The 25,569-nt window shown below is 43.5% G+C and overlaps 1 protein-coding gene across 5 annotated transcripts in view; it reads right to left on the reverse strand.

Annotated features, from left to right (window-relative positions):
* The window catches only part of LOC142370092 (sodium channel protein type 3 subunit alpha-like), a 316,646-nt gene that overhangs the window by 33,819 nt on the left and 257,258 nt on the right, over positions 1 to 25,569 (reverse strand). For 4 of the 5 annotated variants that reach the window (XM_075452519.1, XM_075452518.1, XM_075452521.1 and 1 more), the window contains exons 23-24: positions 19,952 to 20,075; positions 1,291 to 1,445 (exon numbers count right to left, since the gene is read on the reverse strand). In XM_075452519.1, the coding sequence (XP_075308634.1) occupies positions 1,291 to 1,445; positions 19,952 to 20,075 (279 nt within the window). The remainder of the gene's footprint in view (positions 1 to 1,290; positions 1,446 to 19,951; positions 20,076 to 25,569) is intronic. The other variant, XM_075452520.1, reaches the window with a different exon arrangement.

Genomic DNA, 25,569 nt, shown 5'->3' on the forward strand with positions numbered 1-25,569 from the left:
CAGTATTTTCAAAATATGGAATGCAAAGTGGAATTATTGAGTAGGGATAATTATGGTCTGGGATATGTCAATGATCAGCAACAACATTGATTTTTAAGGATTTTAAATTTTTTTGTTATGATCAGAACTGAAGTGGAATAAAAGATTTATGGAAAAAAAAGGCAAAAAAAAATATTAACATATGATGTTTTTAAGTTGTTTTTAAAGGGGACAAAAATGTCCCTTTTCAGACATTAAGTTGTGTTTTAAATCAAGTATGAGGGTTAAAGGAGTAAGGACATGCTGCCATAATAAGTGATGTGAAGTGCTCACTGCTGGGTCTTTATCAGGGAACTCTGTTAATTATGTAATTTCTTTTATATAGTTATGGGCAGATAAGCTAATTTAACTGCAATGTTTGGGAGAACAGATGAAAATATTTTGAAAAAGTGTAGATAAAGTGTAATACAACTGATTATGTCAACTACAATGTGGTAAAGTTTAAGTAAATCCCAGTAAAGTGAAGCAACGTGAGCCACAAACACCATCACGAACCTCCACAGTCGCATAACTACATTCATATTCTACAGGAGAGGAAAGTTAGTGAAGCAAACATTAATCAGAAACATCTGCATTTATAGTAATTAAAGTGTTATTACATTAATGGTGTGTCAAGGATCTTTGACAGGACTGGACGGACACATCCTACCAAGGAAGAGGAGGCCGCAAACATGGGACGCTTCGTATAAAGCGATGTAGAAGTGAAAATGGGCTCAGTTTTGTGGCCTTTCTGATTCAAAGTGAATTTGGGATTAACTTAGGAGGTATATTACCACAAAATCCAACACTGTTACCACAGTAAACTGTATGCTACTGGAGGAAAAAGTAAACTAAAGCAAACACCGAAGTAAAGCTGAGTGGATGTGGCCGCTGCGACATCACCCACTTTCTGGATCATGATTAACTGAACCATGCTCTGTTACATCAGACATGAAGCCATTAATTAAGGCCATAAATCAACTACTGAGATAAGAAAGTGGAAAGTTAATTAAAATTTATCATGAAGTTTTGCACAAAATTGACACATTTTTACAGGCTGAGGATTCGCCCCCTGTTGGTCAGAAGATAGAATGCACTGGTTGTATTTCAGTGGTTTATGGTCGTGATTTTAACACAGTTTGTGGTTTATAAGTAAGATCAACACAGCAGGGATATTCAACAACAGTTAAATACATTTAGAAAAGGAATTAAAGAGGAGTTGATAAATGAATGGTGGACAGAAGAAGTAAATAAACTGTGAGTGAGTCTGACCAGAGCTCCGGAGCTGAGGAGGATCATGAAGATGATGAAGGACTCGAACCAGCTGTGCTCTACGATCTGGAAACAAGTCTTCCTCAGCTTCCACCAGATCTGCCCGAGGCCTGCCGTGGTGTCGATGTTGCAGCACTGAAACCTGGTCACGCACACTGCGGGTGAGAGGAAACACACATGCCCCTGAACTGTCTGTCAGACGCTGCCAGAAGCCTCCGAGTTTACAACCTGCTGTAGGACACGGACCCTCATATCCCCCTTTTACTCATCAACTTCATCGCATGATGTGAAACTAAATGAACTCGTGGTGCCTTGCTGCAGGGCACGCCGGTGTCACACACACACACACACACACACACACACACACACACACACACACACGGGGCCATGTCAGGTCTGCAGTGTACGCTCAGATGACCCAGAGCGTAAAGTGCTCCATCTTTCCCTCCGGTCGGGCTGTTTGTTTGTGTTCGGATGCATCTGAGCATGCAAACATGTATTCTGTGTTCTGTGTGTGACTGAAGGTCCGTGTGTGTGTGTGTGTTGCGTAACTTCTGACTCTGACAGATGTTAAGCTTCAGCTCTCCCATAACGACCCAGCTCTCATGTGTGTGTGTGTTTAATGGAGTGATGAACGTAGCAGATTCACTTTCATTTTCTGAACAGAACTTACTGTAGAAGAGGAAAGAAACCGCTCTGACCCTGAATAAAGCATTCACATTTACCCTCATAACTCCTCAGTGTGATATTAGCCGCCTTCGGACAGAGCCGTTCTAAGAACGCGGTTCTAAGTTCTAAGAACGCGGTTCTCAGTTCTAAGAATGCGGTTCTAAGTTCTAAGAATGCTGTTCAAAGACTGCGGTTCTAAGAACGCAGTTCTAAGTTCTAAGAACGCAGTTCTCAGTTCTAAGAATGCTGTTCAAAGACTGCGGTTCTAAGAATGTGGTTCTAAGTTCAAAGAACGCAGTTCTCAGTCCTAAGAATGTGGTTCTAAGAAAGCGGTTCTAAGTTCAAAGAACGCGGTTCTCAGTTCTAAGAATTTGGTTCAAAGAATGCAGTTCTAAAAACGCGGTTCTAAGTTCAAAGAACGCAGTTCTCACTTCTAAAAATGTGGTTCTAAGAACGCGGTTCTAAGTTCAAAGAACGCGGTTCTAAGTTCAAAGAACGCGGTTCTAAGAATGCGGTTCTAAGAACGTGGTTCTAAGAACGTGGTTCTAAGAACACGGTTCTAAGAACGTGGTTCTGAGAACGCTGTTCTAAGTTCTAAGAACGCGGTTCTAAGAATGCGGTTCTACGTTCAAAGAACGCGGTTCTCAGTTCTAAGAATGTGGTTCTAAGAATGCGGTTCTAAGTTCAAAAAACGCAGTTCTCAGTCCTACGAATGTGGTTCTAAGAATGCGGTTCTAAGTTCAAAGAACGCGGTTCTCAGTTCTAAGAATGTGGTTCTAAGAATGCGGTTCTAAGTTCAAAGAACGCAGTTCTCAGTTCTAAGAACGCGGTTTTAAGTTCAAAGAACGAAGTTCTAAGAACGCTGTTCTAAGTTCAAAGAACACGGTTCTAAGTTCTAAGAATGCGGTTCTAAGAACGCGGTTCTAAGTTCAAAGAACGCAGTTCTCAGTTCTAAGAACGCGGTTTCAAGTTCAAAGAACGAAGTTCTAAGAACGCTGTTCTAAGTTCAAAGAACGCGGTTCTAAGTTCTAAGAATGCGGTTTTAAGTTCAAAGAAAGCGGTTCTAAGAATGCGGTTCTAAGAATGCGGTTCTAAGTTCAAAGAACGCAGTTCTCAGCTCTAAGAACGCGGTTTCAAGTTCAAAGAACGACGTCTACGAACGCTGTTCTAAGTTCAAAGAACGCAGTTCTCAGCTCTAAGAACGCGGTTTCAAGTTCAAAGAACGACGTCTACGAACGCTGTTCTAAGTTCAAAAAACGCGGTTCTAAGAATGTGGTTCTAAGAATGCGGTTCTAAGTTCAAAGAACGCAGTTCTCAGTTCTAAGAACGCGGTTCTAAGTTCTAAGAACGCGGTTCTAAGAATGCGGTTCTAAGAACGCGGTTCTAAGTTAAAAAAAAGCGGTTCTCAGTCCTAAGAATGTGGTTCTAAGAACGCGGTTCTAAGTTCAAAGAACGCGGTTCTCAGTTCTAAGAATGTGGTTCTAAGAATGCAGTTCTAAAAACGCGGTTCTAAGTTAAAAAAAAGCGGTTCTCAGTCCTAAGAATGTGGTTCTAAGAACGCGGTTCTAAGTTCAAAGAACGCGGTTCTCAGTTCTAAGAATGTGGTTCTAAGAATGCGGTTCTAAAAACGCGGTTCTAAGTAAAAAAAATGCAGTTCTCAGTTCTAAGAATGTGGTTCTAAGAATGCGGTTCTAAGAATGCGGTTCCAAGTTCAAAGAAAGCGGTTCTAAGAATGCGGTTCTAAGAATGCGGTTCTCAGTTCTAAGAACGCTGTTCTAAGTCCAAAGAACGCGGTTCTAAGTTCTAAGAATGTGGTTCTAAGAATGCGGTTCTAAGTTCAAAGAAAGCGGTTCTAAGAATGCGGTTCTAAGTTCAAAGAACGCAGTTCTCAGTTCTAAGAACGCGGTTTTAAGTTCAAAGAACGAAGTTCAAAGAACGCGGTTCTAAGTTCTAAGAATGCGGTTCTAAGAATGCGGTTCTGAGAACGCTGTTCTAAGTTCTAAGAACGCGGTTCTAAGAACGCAGTTCTAGGTTCTAAGTTCAAAGACCGCAGTTCTCAGTCCTAAGAATGTGGTTCTAAGAATGCAGTTCTAAGAATGCGGTTCTAAGAACGCGGTTCTAAGTTCAAAGAACGCGGTTCTCTGTTCTAAGAATGTGGTTCTAAGAATGCGGTTCTAAGAATGCAGTTCTAAGAACGCGGTTCTAAGTTCAAAGAACCCGGTTCTCAGTTCTAAGAATGCTGTTCCAAGAATGTGGTTCTAAGAACGTGGTTCTAAGAACACGGTTCTAAGAACGCGGTTCTAAGTTCTAAGAACGCGGTTCTAAGTTCAAAGAACCCGGTTCTCAGTTCTAAGAATGTGGTTCTAAGAATGCAGTTCTAAAAGCGCGGTTCTAAGTTCAAAGAACGCAGTTCTCAGTTCTGAGAATGCGGTTCTAAAAACGCGGTTCTAAGTTCAAAGAACGCAGTTCTCAGTCCTAAGAATGTGGTTCTAAGAATGCGGTTCTAAGAATGCGGTTCTAAGAATGCGGTTCTAAGCTCAAAGAACGCAGTTCTCAGTTCTAAGAACGTAGTTCTAAGTACTAAGAACGCGGTTTTAAGTTCAAAGAACGAAGTTCTAAGAACGCGGTTTTAAGTTCAAAGAACGAAGTTCCAAGAATGCTGTTCTAAGAATGTGGTTCTAAGAACGCGGTTCAAAGTTCTAAGAACGCGGTTCTGAGTTCTTTGAAGTGAACTGAGGGCCGTGGTCCTGAGTTCCTGTCTATCCGAATGTGGGAAAAAACGGCCAAAGGTTCCAACTGTGGGAATTATGCTTCAATGTGCTCAGAACCTCGATGGTTCTGGGTGACATTTAAACTAAGCTAGTTATCCTATTAAATCCTAACTCCTTCCACTCTGCAGGTTGCATTTAATTAAAAGTCCTCTCGGTACTTCTATAAAAATGAAGATAGTATTGTTTATATTATGCTTTAGTAGAAGATTAAAGTTCAGAAGGACAGAAATAATTTGTTTCCTCTGGTCATTTTAAGGTGGTAGAAGCAGAGTTTTGACCAAATGTCTTAAATTCACAGCAGAAATGATCTTAAAAGTGTTTTTTTTTTTTTTTTTTTACAGAGCACACATCATGACCCAGGATTTGTTGATGCATTTTGAAGGCAACCTGAAACAGATGGGATCACTCAGCGAGTCATTTACTGCAGCACATTATCTGATAACATCTGGATCGGATTTCAACCCCATTGGCTGAATGTGGCCCTAAAAGCTGATCCTCAACATGTCCAGATTCAATCAATGTGTCTGCGAGGATGTCTGGGAGGATAAACCCCAACATGACATTCACCCACAATCACAGCGGGGAGCTTCAAGAGGCTGACGGCTCGAGTGAGTGATGCTGACACACCCTTGGGCAAGGCATGGTGATGGCTTAGTAGCTGACAGAGGAAAACTACAGGGAAGTCAACAGGAAGTGGTTGGAAAAGACCCAAGCTCAATGGATCCCAAGTAGTGGGAAGAGCACGTGAACCGGTTCTTCTTTAAAGGGACAGTTCGCCTCTTTTGACATGAAGCTGTATGACATCCCATATCAGCAACATCATTTCTGAACATCTTCTTACCCCCTGCTGCGTCCTGTGAGCAGAGTTCCAGCCTCTTTTTGGTGCTGATGAAGGTAGTCCGGCTAGTTGGCTGGGGTTTAAAAAATAAAGCGTTTTGCTTCTCTAAACAATATGCGTTCAACAGAGTAATACATTTGCATGACAAAATGGTTCTCCAGGAAAAATCAGACCTCGCATCGCTTGGCGCTATTTTTGCCTCCATTGATATCAATGCGTCCAACCACCTAGCGATAGCGATAACACCTGTCACGGTGTTTACTGCTCGGAAGCAGGGGACTGCTCGGTCTGCTCTTCGGTCTGACTTTTTCCTGGAGAACCATTTTGTGATGCAAATGTATTACTCTGTTGAACGCATATTGTTCTGAGAAGCAAAACGCTTTATTTTTTAAACCCCAGCCAACTAGCCGGACTACCTTCATCAACACCAAAACGAGGCTGGAACTCTGCTCACAGGACGCAGCAGGGGGTAAGAAGATGTTCAGAAATGATGTTGCTGATATGGGATGTTACACAGCTTCATGTCAAAAGAGGCGAACTATCCCTTTAAGCAGAATGATGGCGGCCCGACGGGGTCGTACGATGCAGACCGGTGAGTAAAGGCGCCGATGCCCAGGAAAATCCCAGGGACACTTCTTTATTCCACATCTATCAGCACGAAATGAGTGCAGATTCAAAGCACCAACACGGTTAGGGATGGGAATCGAGAACCGGTGCCCAGTGTTTCAATTCCTTGGAATCGTTTGGCGATTTTGCAAACGATTCCCTTAATGATTCCAGTGGCCGCGAATGACGTCACCACGCAACGTTGCGTGGCGAGTCCAGCGCAGCCAGCAGCCAACAGTAAACATGGCGCCCAAGCGGTACAAACGCTCGAAAGTTTGGTTACACATCCCTAAAAAAGACGACAACAGGACAACTTGTAAAGTGAATATTTTACCAAAGAGAGGAAATACTACCAACATGCAATAACTATGAATGATTAACGTCAGAGAATCTGAACCCAGCAACGTTAGCAACTGTGATGGGAACATTCTTAGTTGTAGTCTTTTAGTAGTAAGTACTACTTGTATTAGTTGTCTCATTTGATCCAAAGTCTGTCGGTTTCCCTCTGACCTATTCAACCTGTGACCCCTTCTGTATGGTCAGTGAGGGAAAACAGATTTTTACTCCATTGGGGGAAAGGTTTATGGTTGATACTTTCTGGGGAGATTAACTCAAGGGGGTCATAAAGAGGCACCTCGAAATCTTTCTTATCTTACATATAGAACAGAGCACTCTGTCTCTCTGTCTTGACTTTTGCAGACAAGGGACTATTCAAATGCTATATTCTGCCTTTGAATAAATATAAGGAAAGACAAAATCTGGATTTTGTCTTGTTATTATCTGAGCAATCTTCTTATCCACCTTGATGAAAAAATCCACTACACAACGTTAGCATGTCCGCGGCTAACACTGCAGGTAACTAACTAACTAACAAACACTGCCTATCATGTTAACGCCATTTGCCTCATTGCAAAAGCTGCTGTTAGTAACGGTTAAGGTTAAATGAATGCCTTCTCATGCATTACATTTAGATGAAATCATGAGAGACAGAGCGTGACTGGCTCAGAGCCAGAGGCTGGTGGTACTACCCCCAGTTCACCTCTACCTCCAGCTTCTCCTTTCACCAGAGCAGGAAGAGTTAAATTACCCAGGCCATGATAGACCAATGTGGACCTCACCGTTGTTGGGTTTGTGAGGTCACGACTCGTGTCACTTCTAAACTAAACAAAGTTGATGCTAATCGACCGGTTTGTTGTCCTTTTCCTCCAAATGAGAATCGATAAGGGAACCGACAAAGAACCGAATCGTTAAGCAGAATCGAAAATGGAATTGGAATCGTACAAATCTTATCAATTCCCATCCCTAACCACGGTAGCTTAGACGTAGGTTACCCCACCAACTATGTGAAGGTTTGCTCCAAAGCCAGAGTTTGGTTTGTCCCTTCTGGGCTGCTGTGCAGTATCATGACGCATCGCTTTTGGATCAAACTCGGCTCCTCTGAGTCTTATTTTCACACGAATCGACACCCGTCAAAGCGTATTCATGAATATGTGTCGGCACGTAATGGGCACTGAGCAACTAATCCATATTTGGGTGAGTAACTGGTTGAGTGTTGGTTTCCTGCAGCAGACAGAGAACATCATGAGCTGATTCAGCTGCTCTTCTCTCCTCCTGATTGCAGCATCCGCCTGTCTTTGTAATTAGAGCTCTGATTACCCTGGCTTTCTGTTTCCATGGCGACTAATAGGCTCTTCCCTGACATGTCACCGGGGTAATCCAATGAAAACAAGCTGACACTCAATGAGTCCTCTTGGTAGAGCTATTATCAGTGTGTGTGTGATAGGAATTCCCTCAGCTTATACCGAAGGAAGCCTTAATAAACTCTTATTGAATCCAGCTCTAAATGCCTCATTAGATCACCTGTTGGTCAAGTAGACGCCTACTTCAGCTGCACTCTCTGCTGCGCACGCCATTGATCCGTTATTGAAGGCTACTCAGAAAATGCTGCCGGATGATCGGCCACCAGGTGACTACTTTTGACCTGACGAATAAAGGCGTATTACGCACAGTTTGGTGCAGAAGGTGCTTTAGATGTTCACACTTTTAATTCTGCTGCAGAATGAGTCCGTCACTTCCTCGTTGAAGTGCTCTATGATGGATAAAGAGTCCAAACTTACAGCCAGAGTCATAAAGAACCAAATGTGTCAGCTTGTGAATGACGTTAAATGATCATGAAACTCTTGCGCAGTTCTTTTATCTTAAACATGACCAACAGAAGTTCAAAAACTTCCTTTGACACGGTTTTGCAACCAAATTTCAGATTGTGTCAAAAATCCCTGCTACTAACCACCAGAGGTGGGTAGTAACGAGTCACATTTACTTGAGTAAGTTTTTTGAAAACATTATACTTCCAGGAGTAGTTTTAAATCTCTATACTTTTTACTTTTCCTTGAGTAGATGTGTGCAGCAGAAACTGTCCTCTTACTCCGCTACATTAGGCTACAATGAGCTGGTTACTTTTCTTCTTACCTCTTTGGTATTCTACGCCTCATTATTTTTATCCCCCCGCGTACGCCTCATTTTAATGTTTTATTCTGACAGAGAGAGAGACTTCCACCAAAGGCTCTACCACCTGACTGTGTTCCACCAATCAGACGCAGCCGTGCGGTCTGGTCACGTGACCGTACTCGATCTCAGCGGCGGGACGGATTAGCTTTAGCATTAGCAGTCGTAGCAAACAAAGAAAGAAACAGATGAAAAATGTCAGAACCAACGGTGGGAAATGAAGACGCAGACGAGGCCTCATACTGAAAGCATGTTTACCTTACAAAGAGTGAGAAACAGCAGCTACATTATGTGTCTTCTGTGTCAACCAAAACAAACGCACATTTCAGCAGAAACTCAGCATCTAACTTGAGGAAACATGTAGCGCTAAGTTTCCTAAACTCGTTTTTCCCCCATGGATAGGTGAATGTTTGTTTTTTAGGTTACATATGGGTTACATATGTTTTAAACATTTCCTAAGTCTCTTTTATTTTTTATTGAAGTTCTTGAATTTACCTGGATTATTTTAATTTAAGCTATTTTGTAATTAATTAATTTTATTTTAATTTATTTTATCAAATGGATGAACACTTATTTGCCTAAAGATGATTATTTAGTATTTTTGTCTGTCTGATTGAATGCTTGTGTTAACAAATAAATCAGACGTTACTCAACAGTTACTCAGTACTCGAGTAGTTTTTTCACCGAGCACTTTGTTGCTCTTACTCAAGTAATTATTTGGATGACTACTTTTTACTTTTACTTGAGTCGTATTATTCTAAAGTAACGGTACTTTTACTTGAGTACAGTTTTTGGCTGCTCTACCCACCTCTGCTAACCACAGGTTGGAGCGATGTGCCGTACAGGATTACTACACCAACACCGTCGTGTGGAAACTAAAACACAACAACTTTCAGGTGACGCTTGGAATCTGTGTGTTGATCGACGTGCAAACCCGTGTAGAAACCCGTCCATCAGCTGCCCGACGCATTGTGAAGCCTGCGGTTCGCTCTTAAGGTGGCTAAAATTGCACAGAATGCAGCTGCCATTAGGAGAAGTAAGTGAACTCAGTAATTGAAGTGGTTACATAACGCAGATAAGCCGCGTGGACACACAATAATGCGTTGTCTTGACTACGAGAGCAGTGCTTGAGTACTAAGAATACGAATGTGATTCGGACGACAAAAATGAAACAAAATATGAACTCTGTGATGCTCCTCTTCCTCTCTGTGCAGCTTTAAACAAACTCAATCCAACTCAAATGTTGACCAGCCTTCTTTTTGCTCGTGAGCACATCGGCAGGCCCACCTTCCACCTTCCACTGACAGCACAGTAATCACAGGAGTCACTCACTGCCCACTCAGGCAGAAACACACTCACATATTCCTTCTCAATTGCGCTGTGCGGCATCACAACATTAACCAATGAGTTGGCATTTAGAGGACTAATGGGGCGGCTAATCTAACGCTCACAGAATGGGCAAACGCGCACGTGCGCACGTGCGTGTTTGACTGAGTATCTTTAAATTTGCATGTGAGAATATCAAAGTGCATCTTTCTGCTGCTGACATGCTGCACCGCTACGAGGAAGAGGCAGTTGTGTTTGCTAACGGAGTCAGAAGAGAAATAACTGACCCCAGAAAACGTTCATTCCCTTTGAATGCAGGGCTGTTACAGCCCAGCTGTGTGCACGAGGAGGAAACTGCAGCTCCAACAGCAACCTGCTGCCGGTGAAGTGAAAGAATACGGCCTCCTCCACAGGAAATAAAAAGAGAAATGTTCCTTTGGCACATTTTACTTCTCCTCCGGTGACAGCGGCAGCAGTAAAAGGGAAAAAAGGGCAAGAGAGACGTTTGCTGCAGATTAAAATTCATATTTCTCTACCTCACATGTGCACTCAAAGCGACCTTTCTCATGTTCAGCTTGTCAAAGTGAAACCGTTGGATGTTTCTGTCAAACAGCTGCTTGCAGGCTGAGAAAAAGTAAACCTGAAATCTGACACTTTATTCACACTTTATCCCATATGTGAGCAGCCGCTGGGCAACTCCTACGGTATGTTTGATTAAAGGCATTTACTTAACCCATTGAGGCCGGGAAAGCGTTGCCGCATTTCTACCTTTAAAGCCGGGGGCACTGTTGCGTTATTCTACCTTTAAGGCCGGGAAAGCGTACACGTCTTTTTTCCTGTATAAGGTTGTTTTGCACCAACTATTGATCTCTGCGCCAATGAAATGCATTATAATAGACACGTGAGAGTGTCGTCATGTTCCTCGTGTCATTGTTTTGAAGTTAAGTTACATCGAACAAGCATGGAGGACTTTCAGTGGGAAGACATTTCAGACGGGAGCGATTTTAAGAGTTTTTGGCTTTGATGATGCTGATGAACGTGCTGACCCAATTGATCGAGATTTATGGCGAGCACATGTGTTTGAGGATGATTTTGAAGGGTTTGAATGTGAGTGGAAGACTGACAATTAGCACCGTAATCGACGGAGAGATTTCAACCGCACACCAGGGGTGAAAGTCGATTTACCTGCAGATGCCACACCGTTGCAGGCATTTAATCTAATTGAAAATAGTGCTGTTCCTGCACTTTACTTTTTACATTTTCTATTTTCGTGAAGGTGTATGTAAATAAACTCAATTTCCAAAGAAAGCCACAGGTGTAAGCTCTCAAATACGTTTTGAATTTTGTTTCTATCTGCTACAGAGGCTGAGAAATCAATCATTTAGTAGGCGTTGACACAATTGCTGAGTTTCCAGAAAAACTTCAGGTTTTAGGGGGTCTTTCTGAAATCGCCCACAGGTTTTACAGGCATTCTTTTCCAGGCGTTTTAGGCCTAAATGGGTTAATAAAGTTTGATGTGTGATTGCACATCAATCCCATCGATATCATAACTTCTACATATACAGGAAGCTGCTGCATATTGGCAGCTGTCCTTCATCTACGGCTAATAAGACGGATCACGAGGAGGTCGTAGGGAACCAGGAGACTTCACATCCGGAACCAAAGTATGAAACCGTGCAGCTAAGGACATTAAAAACACCTTTTATTGCAGAAATCTTCACCAAAGATTGGTTTCCTCTTTGCCATGTTGGAGCCGGCTGCTGCTGACGTATACGTTGCGTCTTTTTCTGGTTAGTTTAAACAGCTCGGTACAATGATTAGCGTAGGAAAGCAACTGGAAAGGGTAACACTCTTACACAGAATCAGGCCACAGCACTTTCTGATTAGTTGGGACTTTTGGTGTTGCTTTCCATAAAAAGTGCACTTTTTAAAGTAATAATCTATTTAATCTTTACCTAGAGGATACGAATGCACATGGAGTGAAATTCTGCTGTTTTAAGCAGTCTTTTTGTAACTCCATCCGTCTCTACAGCGCAGGAACAGAAGAACCCGACGTTTCATCCAGATGTCAGTTAACTCATCTTTAAATGTTATTTAAAAACTGGGGTCAAGTACATATGTTTTACCTGTCATCTCCTCCTCTGTTCGCGCTGAACACTGTTAATTATTTTCTGTCTACACCTGTGTAAAGGAGCTTTTGTTGGGCTCCATCAGGTAAAAGAAAGCCATGACCTTCATTCATCTCTACAGTTTCTCCAGCTCGTTAGCTCTAAGACTTTCTCGTTCATTCGACCTTTCTTCAAAACGTGATGAATATTTAGCAACGAGGGAGCGTCACCATTCAGGCTGGCGCACACGCACTCCGTCTTACTGACAGCCAGAGGGAGCAGCAGGAAGGAACGCCGCCGCTCGTGCTTCGCAATCACAGCGTGCACACACAAATTAGACACAAAGATAGAAAGTAAAACAACCCTTTGCAGCTGAAAAAGCATAAACACAAAGAATACCAACAGTTCTTATGTCGCCGAATCAACGATAGAAGCACGAGAAGGCAGCGCTTGATGTAACCATTTGAAGTGTAGGGAATAAAGCTGTGGCCATATGTTGACAGAGCAGAGGGGGAACGATGTAAATCTTGATGCAGCTGATGTTTAGACTTACATAATTTGCCATCTGCCATGAAGAGGCATCCTTCCCTGGTCCTAAAACATGTTAAATCTGTGTTAAATACCCTCATAATGCAAATGGATAATTGGTTAAACATCATCTAATAATGCTCTAATAAAAACCACAAAGCTGGACAGAATCAGGTCCTTTTGGGTCCCCTTGGATCTGATTTCTCTCGACCCAAACAGGGACCTGAATTAGCTGGGGTGCGTGTTGGATGGTACGGCTGTATGGCCGCAGGTTAAATCAGATTATTACGGTTCTCTTGGTCTGTTTAACATTCAATGGAAAGCCAGAGTAGATCCAAGGGAAACCCGGTCGTGATCATACGCCGCTGATGATTAGAGATGACTGAATGTGTTGAGAGATCATACTCGTACTGGGGCATCACATGACCCGTATGAGCCGTGACCCGAGGCTCAGAGAGAAGGACCAAACAGATTAGCAATGCTAACACTCACCATTCAGAGCTGGGCACAATATGGATATCAAGAAAGTAATCATCTGGAAGTTTATTCTCTTCATCTATTGAGAATACCTTTGAGTTTCCAATGGACAGAAGAAAATAACCACGTCAGACATGAAAGTCGGTAAAATCTATTTCTGCAAAGACGAGGCGAGCTGTAGCTCCGACTGCAGTGCACATTGGTGTTGTGTTCCGATCAATGCTGATCGGAGCCGGAGCTGATTAATACCCATGACTACAGCAGTCATGTGACACACAGCTGATTTAACGGTTTTCTTTTCATCACACGGTCCGATACGAATCACAAAGTCTCACGATATGCAGACGATTTGCTCCTGTACATCTCAAATCCCCTCAGCTGTAAATTTCAATGGGCGACACCCCCCCCCCCCCCCCCCCCTAGAAATAAAAAACTGACATCACTGCTTCAAAATGATATCCTTAAACCAGTAATTGTATTACTAGTCTGAAAAAGTTCATGTTTATTCTTCATCTTTGTGGAACTGTAAACGCCTCCAAACTGCCTCTCATTGTTTTTAACCAGATTGGAGACCAAATCCAACCGATGCCATCTATGTTTGATGCAACTGTTGGTCCGTTCCATCAACAACTCCAATAAAAAACACCATGGGAGTGTTACCTGGACGTTAACTCAACAGATTGGGAAACAGGCATGGATGTTCCACAGAATCCACGATACGAATGCTAACTTCACCCTGTGGTGTGTGTTTTATGTTTCCTGCCAGTCAGAAATGGGGTATATTTTTATTTTTATAGGATGAGCGCGGCCTATGGCCACATCACTCGTCCCAGTACTTTATCTGACATTTTTTACACTAAGCAAGGCGGGCTTTAAGCTGACTAACCCATTTAATCTAAAGCTTAAATTGCCCAGATTCTTACTTTCAGGCTCTAACAAATTATTCCAAAACACAAGGAGCCTCTTTTTGACTGAATTAGTCAGTTTGTTCCTGGCATTAATTTGTAACTTTCAGAATTTACTAATGAGCCAAAGTTGTAACACAGCTGCAGACGGTATTTATGGGAATTCACCTTTCAGAGCATAAAATTCAAGGAGGAGAGAATTCAAATCGATTACGGAGACTTATTTACTGAGTGCCGAGTTACACCCGACATGGCTGTCGCAGTGGATGTGTGGAGGATGCACAGGTGTTGTTCAGCACCAGAGGAGCTTCAGTATGGACAGCTAATCCTCATACTGATTGTTGAATAGTTAAAGTCCCTCTCAGCTGTCACGCCCATGGGATTTTCCCCATGTTTTTAGTTTTATCATGTTTTAGGTTATGTTTTGCCATTGCTTTTCCCCTCACTTCATTTCCCAGGTCATTAGTTGTCCCTCACGTCACCTGTTTGTCATTGTCCCCAGCTGCACACTGTCACCAATCCCTCCCAGTTCCCTACTTAGTTTCCAGGCTCCCCTGTCTTTTTGTGAGATCTTTTCCTTCATTTTCACCCCTTCATGCCACGCTACGTCTTCACGTAAAGTTAAGTGTTATTCGTGTTATTCCAAGTATTGTTGCTTGTTTTGTTTTTCCACAGTTTAGTTTTTTTGTCATCCGGCTCAGCCGCGCCTTTTGTTTAACTTTTGTTTGTATAATAAAACCAAGTTTGCTTTTTACTTCCTCTGAGTCTGTGCCCTGCCAACCCAACCAGCCCTGACATCAGCTGCTTCTCAAAGCGTTTTTTGGGCTGCCTCAGCTCTGCGTCCACCGACGATGACGCTACTGAGTAAAACGTTTGTTTTCATGCTCACAACGGTTGCTAACAAACCAAATGAGTCAATGACCAAGAACGAAGTGACCACTGGTTTAAATGTTTCCTTAATAAGCCACACTGGGACCCGCGCTTGTCCTCAGCATCCAGATGGCCCCGAACACACAGAGCAACACAAACCGCATCCTCTTGGTATTCAACAGTACCCAGCAGCTGGTGCTCCTCCTGCTGATGTTCGTCATTTTTCTGGCCTACTTCTGCAGCAGCTGGCCGCCGCGCAGGAACCACAGCTCCCACAGCTCCCACAGCTCCCACACACACAGCAGCACAGCGCTGTGTCAGCATACTGGTGCCACTGGTCCAGTGTGAGTGGACCGTGAGCTGAGTCAGGAGGGGGGGGGCAGGCGGCAGCAGCATGCCGGAGGTTGAAATCTGTCTCTTTTCTCAAAATCTGTCGATGCCAGCGAGGTCCAAATGTCAACAGGTTAAAGCCCATCTTCTTTCCATTCTGATTCTCTCTCTCATTTCAAATCAAATTTATTCGTAGCACGTTTCATGTTCAAAACAATTCAAAAGCATTGCAGCAGAGAGTGTAAGAAGCATTAAAAATACATAAAAGAATATAAATAGAAACAAATAAAATAATTTAAATGAATTTAAAAACGAGCAACAGTCCAGATAAGTTCAAAGATAGCGTGCAGATTTCATGCATAGACACATGAGAACAGAAATGTTTTTAACCTGGATTTAAAAATGTCTACATTTGGTGAAAGTTTAATCTCCACTGGCAGTTTGTTCCACTTGTTGGCAGCATAACAGCTAAATGCTGCTTCTCCATGTTTAGTCTGGACTCTGGACTGGACCAGCTGACCTGAGTCCTTGGATCTAAGAGCTCTGCTGGCTTTATATTCTCTGAACAGATCACAGATGTAAACCATCAGCAGGCTTTTAAAATCTATTCTGTGACTGACTGGAAGCCAGAGTAAAGATTTTAAAGCTGCTGTGATGTGTTCAGATCTCTTAGTCCGGGTTAAAACTCCAGCAGCAGCGTTCTGGATGAGCTGCAGATGTTTAACGCTCTTTTTGCTTTCCTTCAGTTTCTTTTATTTTCGGTCTAAAAATTCCTTTAATCTTCTGTCCTTACGTCTTTCCTGTCCTTGTCTTCCTCTGCTTCCCTCTCAAGGTCTTTATTTGTCTTTAATTTCCTCTTTTGTCATTTTGATTGCTCCACTTTGCTTTCCCTGCCTCGTCATGTGCCTCTCCTGCTAATTCAATCCGGTGACAACACTGTGGCACAAAAGGGGAGTTTAACTCATCTCTCTTCTGTCGGCACTCCAGCGGCTAATCTGAGTCCAGCCGGTGACAAACGTCTGCCTGCTGTGAAGGACTCTGCTGAATCAGGAAGAACGGGGCGCCACGTGGGGACAGTCGTGATGGACGCATCAATCTTCTAAATGAATCAAAGTTAATACAACATCTGCTGTTTGGCAGGCATTTTCATATAAAGTGCCTCGTGTGGGGAAGAGGCTCTGCTCTGGTTTTATGACAGACGGAACATCTACTGAGAAATAACAGAATTACAAGTGTCAATAATCAATATTATAATTAGGCTGTAACTAGAATTAGCTGCAGCCTATGTTCCCTACGTGGGAATGTTGTTATATTCGTGCACAGTTTGAGATTTTGGGCTTCGTGTGGATTCATTTTTCATTATTTCTCCCCCACATTAAGGTTGTTTTACAGATTTATTCTCCGTCTCCTGCAGGTAATGCTGCTTTACACAACAAAGAAATGACCCTTTATGGTCAACCAATGCCCACGGGTCTCGGTCTGCTCGGACCCTGATCACTTACATTGATTACCCCTCCTTTCCTTCTTGTGGGTATTTGCCAAAACCAAAACTAAACGAGAAGTGTGATCACTGTGAGTTCTTTGGATTGCTCTTCATTTCACTTTGAGCCAAACAATAACCGGTGTAATTTCTTTACAAAGTCTCATTTCCTTGTATAATTGCTCTGTATGAAGGACCCATAAAAATATGTGCAACAGCCCCAAAGGACGCCGGCGCCAGCATCTTTCACAGAGTGGAACAATTTGAAGGCTCGGGAATGAGAGGAATTACTCACTGACGGAGTCTGCAGGTGTTGGGATGCTTTCTGGTTGTTATTGTTCTTCAGAGAGGGTTTTCCAGCTGGCTGACCTCATTCTTTCTCCTTTTTTAAGCCTCATATTATCTCTGAAAGTAGGAATACTTTTCGTACTTTTATAATTTGAATTAATGTCCCACCGTGGTCAGTCTGTTGTTTCTGTCCTCACACAGTCCACCCCATACAAACCGTACATGTGTTTCTGGATCATGCTGGCTGCGCCGAAATGTGTCGAAGACAAATATCTACACTCCAGGAGGAAACTGGCTGAGTCAGGAAGGAAGCAAGGTGTTTGCTTTTCACCTCGGTTAGTCACTACAGGACCATAAATCTATAATGAAAGTATTGGGGCAAGCGTGGGGTGGGGCGTGTAAACCTTTATGTGAGTGCAGGGGCTCGTCCTCGTCTACAAACCAAACTCACACACAGCGAGACCGAGGACAGTTGGTGAAATCTAAACCCACAAATCCCATAATTGATGATGTAAATTGAGGATTAATCCAGAATTCTGCCATTTAATTTTACACAGAAGACACCAAACTCGGCAATAAACTGCTTATCAGGTCATGTAAAGACTCTAAAAGCACCACAGGAAGAGAAGCAGCCAAACGCCAGCACATCACAACACATCTGATACAGCTCAGCTCAATTACTCACCAAATATGAGAAGAAACCGAACACAACACACCGAGTTTAAAGGTAGGACACAGAGCACGACGTATTCATAGCTTCTGTAATCTCAGTGCAGACGCTCACGCTTACAGACTCAGAATCTGACGCTAAACTAAAGCTAAAAACCAAATAATCAATGCTGATTTTAAACTTTAGAACTAAATACATCAAATCAAACCTTTGATTTTTGGTTGGAAAGCTAAAACCACGGCTTGTTTACGACGGTCAGCATTTAATAAAGAGTCCCAGGATTAGTGGATGACTGACCAAGAGGCTCTCCAGCAGCCAACAGAGTCTCATGACGATTTTTTTCAGAACCGCAGCACTTTGAAATAAAACTAAAGGATGGAGAGCAGTTCAACATGATTTCTTTAGTCGTATTATTTCAGCACGTTACATTTAATTATCACAGAACTCTCTGAGCTGTTCATCGTCCTGAATTACTGAGACATTCGATTAAACTAAAGATTCTTTATTGCTTTGATACCTTAAACCACTCAATGATAGCAGGAACACCACTATATGCTGTTCTGTCCACATGAAAAGAGTTTAGATTATGAACATATCTGCCTATTTTCATACTAATCTGCACAGTTCTTGGTGTCTTGTTGGTCACTGAAACTAAATGACGCCAGTTAGATCACCTGAAGATCCGGCCACTCTCAGTCCTGCCTTACTTGGCTGGTAATGCAACACTAATATTAAATCTAACCCTGTTATTACACGCAAACAGAGCGTACATCTGAGACAAAGTTACATTAATTGAAACCATTTTGTAAAGCTGTAAACTTCAGTTTTGCTGTGTTAATGCACAGCAGTGTGTCATCTGCATACAGACAGAACGAAGAGATTTATTTGGCTACCAGCAGAACAACAAACGTCACATAACGCCACAGATCCCTGAACTTTGCTTCCATCGGCTGATTCTCTCGTGTGTCTTTGTCCGAGACCAATCTGTGCGCTTCAGGAGGAAACTGGCTGAGTCAGGAAGGAAGCAAGGTGTTTGCTTTTCACCTGGTTTAGATGGTACACAACCATAAATCTGCTATGACAGTATTGGGGCAAGTGTGGGGTGGGATGGGCTCGAACAATCTAAAGGGATACACCTTCGTGGATCAACAGGTTAAGTTTTCATTCAGCTTTTCAGCACAATTTCGTTGGATCTCTTATCTTCTTTCTAAATTCTCTAAAAAGAGAAGAACTAAAATGTATTTAAAACTATGCCTTTTCCCTCTGAGGGTAAAACAACCTCGTGTGAACAGGAGCGATGACCTGATTAGCCTAGCTTAGCGAGCGGTCTGGAAGCTTTCCATTAAAATGTGAATATATGCACGTTCCATCCCTGTTATACGGTTATTAAGTTAGACTGTTTTTCAACATTAAAGATGGAATCACATCGGTATGAAGACACCCAAATAAAACAAATATGTATGTATATTAAAGAACTGTTCAGAAAACTCAACTGAATCTTTCTGGATGAAATATATCATCCATGTACGTCTCAGACTGTCTTCTGACAGTGAGAAACACCTCTAATATTCACCTTGCACAATATTGTATTTTTATTTTATCTTATGTTTCTAGGTAAGTATAGGTCTTAGATTAGCATATGCTTTTATGTGTGTTATATGTTCAGTATAGCTCTTGTAATTAGCGTAAAATGTATAATTGTAGTATCCATATTGCCTATTTATTGTTACTATTTTTTTGTATTAATGTCATGTCATGTTACGGCATGTTACGGTAGCTGCTGTACGGTGTCCTGTCCTAAGAATTTCAGTGCCCAGTCCAACTGTTGTTCTGTGTATCTGACAATAAAAGACTTGAAACTTGAAACCTAAACCACTGAATTAACAGGTAGCTGTCTGCTCAAACGTCTTTTAACAACATATTTCACCAAACTAACCTTACCTGACAGACGACACTCCCCTCTCACTTCTTCCTATTCTTTTTTCTCTTACATTCTGTGTGCATATTTCATTTAATTCAACAGAATGAAGGTGAGAAAAACAGATACTCTCTCATGGCTACGGTGAAGTTTCCAATCACCCTCAAAGAAATGCATTTCCTGGTGTTGAACACTGGGGGGCACAGACTGTACGTCACAGAGAATTACAGCCACATGGCAAAGTTGTGTGGAAACGAGGAGGTGTTTTTGTAGGTTTTAATGTGTTCGTCTCATTTGGATGCCCACTTAGCTTGGGTTTTCTGACCTTGCTGTGACAGCGTCCTCTCCAACACTAACAACAGAGCTACTTACGGTCTGGGAAGCAGTTGTCAGGGTCCATCGCTTCCTCCGCCATCTCCGAGTACTCGTCTTCTTCCTCTCCAGGCTTCCTCAGGTCCACAGTGCTGCCCTCTGATAGGCTGATATCGTCCTTCTGCTGAAGGAATCGACAAGAAAGAACCAATCAGAACATCTGATTCACCTCACTCATTGGTTGAAGTTACCTGTTTAGCTCGGAAAACAAAGGTAAATGTAGCTCAGTCAATCCAGCACACCCTCATCAAACAGGCTGTAACTGCTGTTTTTGCTAGTTTTCAACAGATTTAAAGATGGGAAACTTTAAAGGTACAGTTCAGCACTTTGAAGCGATTATCTTCACATGAGACAGAAACAAAGTGGGAAGAGTTGGTCTGTGTTCGAAACCGCATACTTCTCCTACTAACTTTTTGAGTTAGTATGCGAGTTTGAGTAAGTGAGAAGTTCCCGGATGCATACTAGATTCTCTGAAATGTTGGGTATGCATCATGAGTTACTACTCATACTCAAACTACCCAAGATGCAACGTAACGTGACGTCGCCGATCGTCATTTCCTGTCAAAACGGCAGTTTCAAGCTAGCTACAACGAGGGTAGGTTCACTTCCTGTTTTCAGAACAAAAGCACCAATTGTATGGTAATGGCTTTCCCTATGATAAAAGGCAACGGGTATTTTATTTTGTGAAAATAACCGGAAGTGCGTTAGCTCACTGCGGCTAGCTTTAGTAGCGCCGAATTCATGGGAACAAAATTGTAAACAGCCGGTATTTTGTCAGGTTTTCAACACGTTGGGGATCTAAACGACTACTTTCTCACCTGAAAATGTTTCAAATGTTGCTAAAGTTTACAGAGTTTAGAGCTTAAGAGAAATCAGCTTCAGGCCGGCTGATTTCGGCTCGGGCAGGAGCGAAATGCATTGTGGGTAAACGCTCTGCATACTGTCTGATCGATGAGTATGCAGTATGTAGTATGTAGTATGCAGTTTCGAACACAGCCTTGGTCTTTCTTTCTCTTTCAGGCAAATAAATAAACCCATTTCCTGTATCTTGTCCTCCGACCTAAATGACCTTTCATGCTTTTCATCTTCTCTCTCCTTTTTGTCCTTTCTCCATCACATCTGACTAACTCCTGACTAACAGGAGAGTGTTGCTCCTATTGGAGCTCCTTTCCCAGCATGCAACACGGCTTCTCACAAAGTTTTGCGTTCTCATCCCTTCACTCAGTCCTGTAGGTGTTCATTTCTCTTTGTCACATTCAGGAATCAGATACTTCAGCCATTAAACACAAACAAATCCCATGTTGGTTCAGTTCATTTGGATCTTTCTATCTGATAATGAAAATTAGAGAAATATGATTTTGGAGTTGAATTAAGGAGTACAACAAAAAGTAGTCCCATTATTTTTCATATGTGGGTTAAATGGCATCTCCAGCTCAAACTTAATTTAATGATCTGAATATACTGTAATGCTATAATTATTTAAATGTTTCTGTGGGTAGGGCATTTTTTAAAGTTAATTTATATACGTAGATTTTTGGTTAGTGGTCGTTGATGTTATTGTCGTTTATTTTATTTTATTTATTATTATTAATTTATTTATTTTATTTACTCTTTTTCTTTTTATCAAGTAATTTTCTTTCTATTAAGTAAGCTTAATTATCGTATTGGCACATGCTATGTTGTGTATTTTTCTTTATGGAAAACTAATAAAGTACAAGTCATAAAATAAAATAAAATTAGAGAAATATACATAAGAAGTCGTCTGTTTTTGCTCCTTTTCTGTACGGTTTGGGTTCGTTGGTGTTATTATCAGCGTCGCTTTGCTGCAGTCCAGGTTGAATGACTCAGATTTAATATTACATAACAGAAAGGAATCCTGGCTGAGAAAACAGACAAGCATCACCTTCCAAACCTTTCCTCACCGCGCCAGAAAAACCTGCCGTCTGTTCACTTTGACTCTGAGATATGAACAGTGCGAGATGTTAGGAACCCCCCACCCCCCCATTCTCTCCTCCAGCTTCCCTGCTCAATCCCAGCTGACTTCAAAGGTCCCTGTTTGCTAAGCATCATGGGAGTTTAAATCCACAAAAGGACAAGCGAGTTGGAGGGATGGAGACAGGCTTTCTGCTGAGGACGGAGGAAGGAAATTTGGCAAGTTTTTCTATTGTCTGGACAAAGAAACAGCAGGTGTGTGTGTGTAGGTGTGTGTGTGTGTGAACAGGTGAGCTAACTACCTGAGTCAACAGATACTCATGAATACATTCAGGGTCTGGGAACAGAGAGCAGCCACTGTGACAAATGCCAGCCTTGGACACACACTCGCACAAAGTGAAGCCAAAAAGACGTGAACACACCTAATCTCTGACACACACCGACACGAGAAAACAGATCCACACAAAAACTGGATAATGTAACAGGCACACGCAGCAGCCTTGGGCCAAAACCTCCTGACAGTTGACGTCCATAATGAGCGGTTTAAATGTATTTCAGCTCATAAGCGGTTTCTATTGTAGGGCCGGAGACGAGCTGAAGGCAGAGAAACTCACACGGGGGCATTACACTGGTGTGTAATCTGATTACTGTAGCCAAAGTAAAAGAATGAGCGACTTTGAATGGTTTGAAAACAAGCTGCATTTGCTCATTGAGCAGAAACTTAAAAAATTACATGAAGACAGAAAAAAGGTGTTGAGTTAGTAGTATAGTAGTAGTTGATAGTAACTTGGTCAGCAGATAGTAACTCGGTCAGCAGGGACGTAACTCGGTCAGCAGGGACGTAACTCGGTCAGCAGGGACGTAACTCGGTCAGCAGGAACGTAACTCGGTCAGTAGGGACGTAACTCGGTCTGTAGGGACGTAACTCGGTCAGCAGGGACGTAACTTGGTCAGTAGGGACGTAACTTGGTCAGAAGGGACGTAACTTGGTCAGCAGATAGTAACTTGGTCAGCAGATAGTAACTTGGTCAGCAGGGACGTAACTTGGTCAGCAGGGACGTAACTCGGTCAGCAGATAGTAACTTGGTCAGCAGGGACGTAACTCGGTCAGTAGGGACGTAACTTGGTCAGCAGGGACGTAACTCGGTCAGCAGGGACGTAACTTGGTCAGTAGGGACGTAACTTGGTCAGAAGGGACGTAACTTGGTCAGCAGATAGTAACTTGGTCAGCAGGGACGTAACTCGGTCAGTAGGGACGTAACTTGGTCAGCAGGGACGTAACTTGGTCAGTAGGGACGTAACTTGGTCAGCAGGGACGTAACTTGGTCAGCAGGGACGTAACTCGGTCAGCAGGGACGTAACTAGGTCAGCAGGGACGTAACTAGGTCAGCAGGGACGTAACTCGGTCAGCAGATAGTAACTTGGTCAGCAGGGACGTAACTTGGTCAGCAGGGACGTAACTAGGTCAGCAGGGACTTAACTTGGTCAGCAGGGACGTAACTCGGTCAGCAGATAGTAACTTGGTCAGCAGGGACGTAACTTGGTCAGCAGGGACGTAACTCGGTCAGCAGGAACGTAACTCGGTCAGTAGGGACGTAACTTGGTCAGAAGGGACGTAAGTCGGTCAGTAGGGACGTTACTTGGTCAGCAGGGACGTAACTCGGTCAGCAGGGACGTAACTCGGTCAGTAGGGACGTAACTCGGTCAGAAGGGACGTAACTCGGTCAGTAGGGACGTAACTTGGTCAGCAGGGACGTAACTCGGTCAGTAGGGACGTAACTCGGTCAGCAGGAACGTAACTCGGTCAACAGGGACGTAACTCGGTCAGCAGGGACGTAACTTGGTCAGCAGGGACGTAACTTGGTCAGCAGATAGTAACTTGGTCAGCAGGGACGTAACTCTGTCAGCAGGAACGTAACTCGGTCAGTAGGGACGTAACTCGGTCAGCAGGGACGTAACTTGGTCAGCAGGGACGTAACTTGGTCAGCAGGGACGTAACTCGGTCAGCAGGGACGTAACTTGGTCAGCAGGGACGTAACTCGGTCAGCAGGGACGTAACTTGGTCAGCAGGGACGTAACTTGGTCAGCAGATAGTAACTTGGTCAGCAGGGACGTAACTCGGTCAGTAGGGACGTAACTCGGTCAGCAGGGACGTAACTTGGTCAGCAGGGACGTAACTTGGTCAGCAGATAGTAACTTGGTCAGCAGGGACGTAACTCGGTCAGCAGGAACGTAACTCGGTCAGTAGGGACGTAACTCGGTCAGCAGGGACGTAACTTGGTCAGCAGGGACGTAACTTGGTCAGCAGATAGTAACTTGGTCAGCAGGGACGTAACTTGGTCAGCAGGAACGTAACTTGGTCAGCAGATAGTAACTTGGTCAGCAGGGACGTAACTAGGTCAGCAGGGACGTAACTTGGTCAGCAGGGACGTAACTAGGTCAGCAGGGACGTAACTTGGTCAGCAGGGACGTAACTAGGTCAGCAGGGACGTAACTTGGTCAGTAGGGACGTAACTAGGTCAGCAGGGACGTAACTTGGTCAGTAGGGACGTAACTTGGTCAGCAGGGACGTAACTTGGTCAGCAGGGACGTAACTAGGTCAGCAGGGACGTAACTCGCTCAGTAGGGACGTAACTTGGTCAGCAGGGACGTAACTTGGTCAGTAGGGACGTAACTTGGTCAGCAGGGACGTAACTTGGTCAGCAGGGACGTAACTCGCTCAGTAGGGACGTAACTTGGTCAGCAGGGACGTAACTCGGTCAGCAGGAACGTAACTCGGTCAGTAGGGACGTAACTCGGTCAGCAGGGACGTAACTTGGTCAGCAGGAACGTAACTTGGTCAGCAGGGACGTAACTTGGTCAGCAGGGACGTAACTAGGTCAGCAGGGACGTAACTTGGTCAGCAGGGACGTAACTTGGTCAGCAGGGACGTAACTAGGTCAACAGGGACGTAACTTGGTCAGCAGGGACGTAACTTGGTCAGCAGGGACGTAACTAGGTCAGCAGGGACGTAACTTGGTCAGTAGGGACGTAACTCGGTCAGCAGGGACGTAACTTGGTCAGCAGGGACGTAACTCGGTCAGCAGGGACGTAACTCGGTCAGCAGGGACGTAACTCGGTCAGCAGGGACGTAACTCGGTCAGCAGGGACGTAACTCGGTCAGTAGGGACGTAACTCGGTCAGTAGAGACGTAACTTGGTCAGCACGGACGTAACTCGGTCAGCAGGGACGTAACTCGGTCAGTAGAGACGTAACTCGGTCAGTAGGGACGTAACTCGGTCAGCAGGGACGTAACTCGGTCAGCAGGGACATAACTCGGTCAGCAGGGACATAACTCGGTCAGCAGGGGCGTAACTCGGTCAGCAGGAACATAACTCGGTCAGCAGGGACGTAACTCGGTCAGTAGGGACGTAACTCGGTCAGCAGGGACGTAACTCGGTCAGCAGGGACGTAACTCGGTCAGCAGGGACGTAACTCGGTCAGCAGGGACGTAACTCGGTCAGTAGGGACGTAACTCGGTCAGCAGGGACGTAACTCGGTCAGCAGGGACGTAACTATTTGGTCTCCACAAAACACGTTGGAACCCACAACTATATGGGCCTTATAAATATATAGATGAACACACAGGATTCAATCCAATTAATTAAATTCCAAATTATGGGACAGCACAATAATAAAGAATTACA

This window comes from Odontesthes bonariensis, chromosome 20, assembly GCF_027942865.1.
Source record: "Odontesthes bonariensis isolate fOdoBon6 chromosome 20, fOdoBon6.hap1, whole genome shotgun sequence".
NCBI lineage: Eukaryota > Metazoa > Chordata > Actinopteri > Atheriniformes > Atherinopsidae > Odontesthes > Odontesthes bonariensis.